The sequence below is a fragment of the Brassica rapa genome, chromosome A04 (genome assembly GCF_000309985.2).
Source record: "Brassica rapa cultivar Chiifu-401-42 chromosome A04, CAAS_Brap_v3.01, whole genome shotgun sequence".
Taxonomy (NCBI): domain Eukaryota; kingdom Viridiplantae; phylum Streptophyta; class Magnoliopsida; order Brassicales; family Brassicaceae; genus Brassica; species Brassica rapa.
The window spans coordinates 14,055,109-14,061,461 of NC_024798.2; the positions used below are offsets into that span (position 1 = coordinate 14,055,109).

Here is a 6,353-nt window from a genome sequence, read left to right on the forward strand (position 1 = left end):
ATATTTTTTGTTTTTATTTATTTATTCGCAACCAATTGTAAATGCTAGTTGCAACTAATTTTTTTTAGTTTTAAAATTTTTAATCAACATGAAACAACATTTACAATGTTTTTATAGTTGTTGTAAGAATTCAGTAACCAATACAATCCGTAAAATACTGAATTTTTATAATTTAAAGTGCCACATTTGATTTGGGTAAATAAATTTAGGGATTTGGAATAATTGGGTCAAAAAAAAAAAGCACTTCGGTCAATAAACATGATTAATAGATTTAATTTATGTCAAAGCAAATATGAAAATTTAAATTACAGCACTAGATAATTGAATAATAAAGTTAAATTAAAAATACATGGGAAATTAATATGCATTCCCCAAATTAATGACTACTTTTAATAAAAACTAAATGACGTCAAAAAAAACTAAATGATTTATTTGAAAATACTGTAATATAATATAAATATAAATATATATATATAAAAAATATATATATATATATATATATATTTGTTTTAACACACACAAGATAACAATTTTTATCAGTATCATTAACTAAAAAAAAAGTTAACTTATAATTGGTTAGGATTTGCTGATTAAGATTGATATTTAGGAGGTAATAAAGGCTTAGCTTTTGAAGTAATAGTGATTTTCATCTTTAATTAATAACTAGATTTTAATCCGCGCATATAAAGTGTAATTTTTATTTTATTGGTCTGAACTGATTTAAAAATTAATATTTTTTGTATCTTAAAAATTGGGTTTTTATATTTCTATGTTTTATCATTTATTTTTTTAGTGTAGTGTTTTTTGGAAATTTAATTAAAGATTTATATTGAAGAACAATACATTCTCATTATTGAAATGTAATAATGATATGAATTGTCGATTTTAAACAGAAAATGATTTTTTTGTCATATATTTGCGTCATAGTTCTAACCATCAATCTACATTATTTTTATCCCTATTAGATTTAAAATCTACTACTATTTTTGAAAGCTATGTATTTTTTTGAACTATTTTGATAAAATTTGAATTAATGTACCTTTTTGTTAGAAACAAATAATTTAAAATTTGTTCGATTATGCATTTATGATCCTTATAAAAAAATTAATAATTTATTTAATGTTTTGTGTACATTGTTTTCATAGATTTGAAAAAACATTTGGAATGAGGGTTAATAAACTTACATCAATAATCTCTTTTCACCGCAGATTTCAGAATTGTGTAAAGGTATTTAACGTGGAAACAATAAAACACCTGCTGTCTACTTTTGCAAGCAAAAAAAAAAACTACATTGGAATCCAGATTTGTAAAGCATTCAAATATTGCCAACCTTCCTCTTATCCAGACTTAATAAAAAAACGAAGCAGAACAAAGCATCAGATAATGAAACACACATAAATAGATGCTTCCATACAAGAGGAATCACATCAACCACTTGACATACATTGAAGGATCATACACAAACCAAAAACATTCCTAACGCCTTATGCGCTTGTTCGAACCAATTATCTTAACGAGCCACTCAGGTTTGTATGAAGCAATGACTTGTGCTATTGCTAATCCAAGTAACACTCCAGGTCCATACCCTATTGCCACACCTTTCCAGTTCAACACTTCTTCTTCCTCTTCTCCTTCTTTTTCCTCCTTAGGTTGTTGTGTTGGTGGCACATTAGTCCCAAAGCAAGTTTCCTGGAGAGGAAGACCACAAAGGCCTGCATTCCCTTCAAATGAAGATTTAGGTTGCCCCATAATCTGTGTTCCTTGAGGTATTTCGCCCTTGAGTTGGTTGTGAGACACATTTATGTACCCCAAAAATGAGAGGCTGGCTAATCCATTAGGAATGGTCCCTGAGAGTTGGTTGCTTGATAGGTCTAATGACTCGAGATTGCTCAAACTGGAGAAAGACATAGGAATATGACCTGTGAAGGCGTTGTTTGAGAAGTTGAGTGCAATCAATGCTTTCAGAAGACCAATGGATTCAGGAATCTGTCCTTCAATTTTATTCCCAGAAAAATCAATGGTGGCGTAGGAGGTAAGGACATTCTCTTGCTCCATAGATAGACCTTTGTATTTCAAATCTATAGTTTCTACGTTGAAATAGGATAGTCTCCCGGAAGTACTTTTAATATATACCATATATAGACCACCATCTTCATTCATTGTAAGTGAGGATGCTTTCCAATTGACAAAGTATGTTGGTGGCAAGCTTCCAGTAAATTCATTATCAGATATTTCAAATATACGCAGCTCCGGAAACCCGAGGGGACCTTGACCAGGAGGAGATATAGAGCCATAGAGTTTGTTAGAACTGAGGATAAGGACTTGCAAATTCGGTAAAGCCTTGAGCCAAAAAGGAAACTTGTCTTTGATTCTGTTGTGGTCAACAACTAGAAACTCCAGAGATGAGCAGTTTTGAAGAGATCTTGGAAGCTTCCCCGTGAGTTGATTGTGTCCAACATCAAGTGATCGTAGAGAAGAACTGAGATAAAAGGCGTCAGGAATACTTCCTTCCAAGTTGTTCTTCCGGAGATTCACAAGCGTCAAGTTACTCAAACATTGAGGAATTGGACCCGTGAGGTTGTTGTAACCTATCCTCAAATCCGTGAGAGACTTATAATTGCAAACTGAAAGAGGTATGCTCCCTGTGAATCTGTTGTGTGATGCAGAGAAGACGTTGATCGAGAGTGGTAGAACTGGAATGGCTCCTTCAAAACTGTTCTGATCCATAAATAAATTCTTCACCGATGAATTTGCCAAAACATCCACTGGACCTTCGAAACCATCAAGCAAATTAATTGAAACCAACACTGTGTTTAGACGAGGAAGGTTCCACAACCACTCAGGGACTTTTCCTTTGATTCTGTTGTCGGACAATCCTATAAACTCCAACCTCTCAAGGTTCTTTACCACATTTGGGAACTCGCTGATACTGCATCCAGTTAACCACAAATTCTCCAAGTTGGTTGGGATGTCTGACTTTGAACCTAGACTGTCCGGAGATATACTGTTACCAGAAAGATCAAGGAGCAACAAAGATTTGAGAGGGGAGAAGAGACTTATGTCTATTGGATAGCTTGTGTTAAGGAAAGAAAGTTCAAGAACCTTGAGGCTGATGAGCTTTGAGATAGGCTCTATGATTTTTCCTTCAAAATGGTTATTCCCAAGGTACAAGGACTCGAGCCTAGATGAGTTAGGAAATTTAAGAGATCCGGTGAGATCGTTTCTACGCAGATCTATAATTGATAAGAAAGGCATATTGACTAGAGAAGGAATGGTTCCAGAGAAGTGATTATAACTGAAATCTACAAATGAGAGTTTGGTTAGATTTTGTACAAGTGGGAAACTACCAGTGAGCTGGTTGTGGTCAAGGTACAATTCCATTAACGAGGTTAGGTTACTAATAGTGAGAGGAGCTTGCCCGAAAAAGTCACTGGAGCAAAGAGACAAGACCTCTAGTCTGTTGAGATTTCCAAATTCAGAAGGCATTGATGAACTGAAGTTGTTGACACATAGATCAAGGTGACGAAGGTGGTGCAACTCAAATAGGCTACTGTTGGGATTTAAAGTTCCAGAGAAATGATTATAAGAAAGGTCTAAAACCGAGAGCTTTACTAGGTTTCGTACAGGTGGGAAACTACCGGTGAGTGTATTTTGGGAAAGGTCTAGAACGGAAAGAAGGCTTAGGCTATTAAATGAGGAAGGAACTTGTCCAACGAAGCCATTTTTCTTAAGAGATAAGACCTCTAACCTTTTGAGATTGCCAAATTCCGAAGGAAGTGAAGATGAGATGAAGTTGTTTTGACTGAGGACAAGGTAACGAAGATGATGTAACCTGAAGAGACTACTATTGCGCTTTAGAGTTCCACTGAGGCAGGCCCTGAGCCGTAGCTTTGTGACCGCACTGGTCGAGTTATCGCACCAGACTCCATTATATGGATCGGTGAGGTTGCACTGGCTGCTATCAAACTCATTCATGAACTCAGTGAGAGCTCGAGTCTGATGGGGACCACAAGCAACGTAACTACTATTGTCGATGTTTATAGTGAAGGAGCTTGAAGGGAGGACACAACAGAGCAAGATTAGCTTGAGAAAATACAAACGCACACGGGATTCAAACATTGTCTTTATGAAAACTGTTGAAGAAGATTTATTTTGGTATAAGAAAAATGAGAGAGAAGATTGGTGGTATAAATAAAAAAATACATGGGTTTCAACTTGAGCGACGCACCTAGGCAACTTGATATATTTTGGTATAAGAAAAATGAGAGAGATGGTTGGTGGCATAAAAAATACGTGGGTTTCAACTTTAGCTAAGCACCCAGGAAACTTGATATATTTTTTTTATAAGAAAAATGAGAGAGAAGGTTGGTGGTTTAAAGAAAAATACGTGGGCTTCAACTTGAGCTATGTCTCCCAGGCAACTTGACCTAGAAGAAGTAGAGCTAAGCTAAGTGAAGTCTTTGTATTCTAGCTTGGAAAAAAAAAGTAGGCTAAGTGGAGTTAATTGCCACTCAAATCATGAAGTGAAATCAACGTTACTTGATTTTTCTAGCGTATAACTTTGACTGGTTTAGCTAACACAAGACCTTACATGTATGATGTATCAAACACAAAAACCGGTCATCAGCTAATGGAATTAGAATCTTCAATTGGTCTGGTAAATTAGCGGAGGTGTTTTCTGAGAACAACCCGAATGGGGTCCTCATCAAATATTTCTTAATATATATATATACTAGGTGATTTTTCCATATTCATGTACGGATATAAATATTTCTAAAGTAAATATACTATAATAATTGATTGCTATTTACTCTAATTTTAAATTAATTTATACTCCCTCCATTCCATAATATAAAATGTTTTAAAAAAGTTTTGATGTTTTATGTTTTGATATTTTTAAAGTACTTTATTTATGATTGGTTAACTTATTTTCCTTTTATATTATTAATGACATTATCTTCTAAAAAAGTAAGTTTCTTAATTCTTGTGCATTCATGTAAAACATTTTATATTATGGAACATAAGGAGTAATTTATATGCATCATTATTATTAATAATATTATATTACTTTAATTATTTATATGATTTTATATATGTTATATCTAATCAGTTTTATATGTCTTAGATATGTAATATATTTTATGAAGATTGTGTATAACTTAAGATATATTGTGCTTAAAATGAAATAAAAAAAAATAAACTAAAGGGTCTGATTCCAAATTACATAAATTAATATAACAATAATATTTTGAAGTCTCATGCATATATATAAATTTTACAAAAGAACTAAATTGTAACAATTGGTTAATATTTTATTTTTAATATATTTTGAGTTGTCTTATGATTTATATTTATAAAATAAATTACTATTCTTATAAAATTATATATTCTTATCGTAGTTAAATCTATGATTTTAGATATAAATTGGATAGTCGAGTCACTCATGTGTGTGAGTATATTGAGTTACATATATTCTTCAAATTCAAAATGAAGTATAGTTAATTTTTATTATAATTAGGTCAAATCAAATCAATTTTGTTTATCATTGAAATGTTCATGTATTTTCATAATATTTATCAAATTATATGTTGATGTTTTTTTAAAAAATATTAGAAAGATAAAGCAATGATCAGTAAGAAGTTACATGCATAAGTAGCTAATACATTTTTGAAAACTCATGAACACATATCAATATTACAATAATTAGAATATTTTATAAATTCTAAATAACTTTTATGTCTTTGATTTATTGAATTGAAACTGAAATATATTTTAAATAATCTAAAAAATGATAATTCAGATTTATTAAGTTCCACAAACATAAAAACATAAAATTTTAAAGCAAATTTAATATTAAAAAAAAAACAAATTACTTAAATAATGATAAAATATAAATATTTACCTCATTAAACTATTTTGTAACTATTTGATCAAACGATGTTTAGTTTTTAAAAAAGTTAGTTTTTTTTAATATCTCTTAAAAATAAACAGTAAAGAAAAATGTGATTGTATTTGAAAATAATATTATATAAGCAAAATATAATTTATCGATATTTTTTTGCTGTAATTGAAAGATATTATACTCAACTAAATATATGAAAAATAAATAAAACATTTCAATAATACTAATTATGAACTATTTTTAGTCAATTAAACATATATCAGTTTATGTTACATAATTATTTTATGCAATCATGTAAGAAAATAGATAGATATATAAAAATATTTCTATTACTTTGATTTTTGGTATTTTTTAAAAGAAATTATATTTCTTTTTCTAGAGTCATGATTATCTGTGTAAATTATTTTTACTAAAATCACATTATATAAAAATTAGAATTTTTCATCTAAGA

At 30.6% G+C, this 6,353-nt stretch overlaps 1 protein-coding gene across 1 annotated transcript; it reads right to left on the reverse strand.

Moving 5' to 3' along the window:
- Positions 1–564: 564 nt before the first annotated feature.
- LOC103864607 (receptor like protein 24-like) lies at positions 565–5,814 on the reverse strand. The gene has a single exon (XM_009142372.3). The coding sequence runs from the start codon at positions 4,282–4,284 to the stop codon at positions 1,477–1,479; it is 2,808 nt and encodes a 935-aa protein (XP_009140620.3). The 5' UTR covers positions 4,285–5,814; the 3' UTR covers positions 565–1,476.
- Positions 5,815–6,353: the final 539 nt, after the last annotated feature.

What these genes read in the sequence shown, in the direction of transcription:
- LOC103864607 (XM_009142372.3), bottom strand. Translation starts at nt 4,284, where the DNA reads ATGCCACCAACCATCTCTCTCATTTTTCTTATACCAAAATATATCAAG.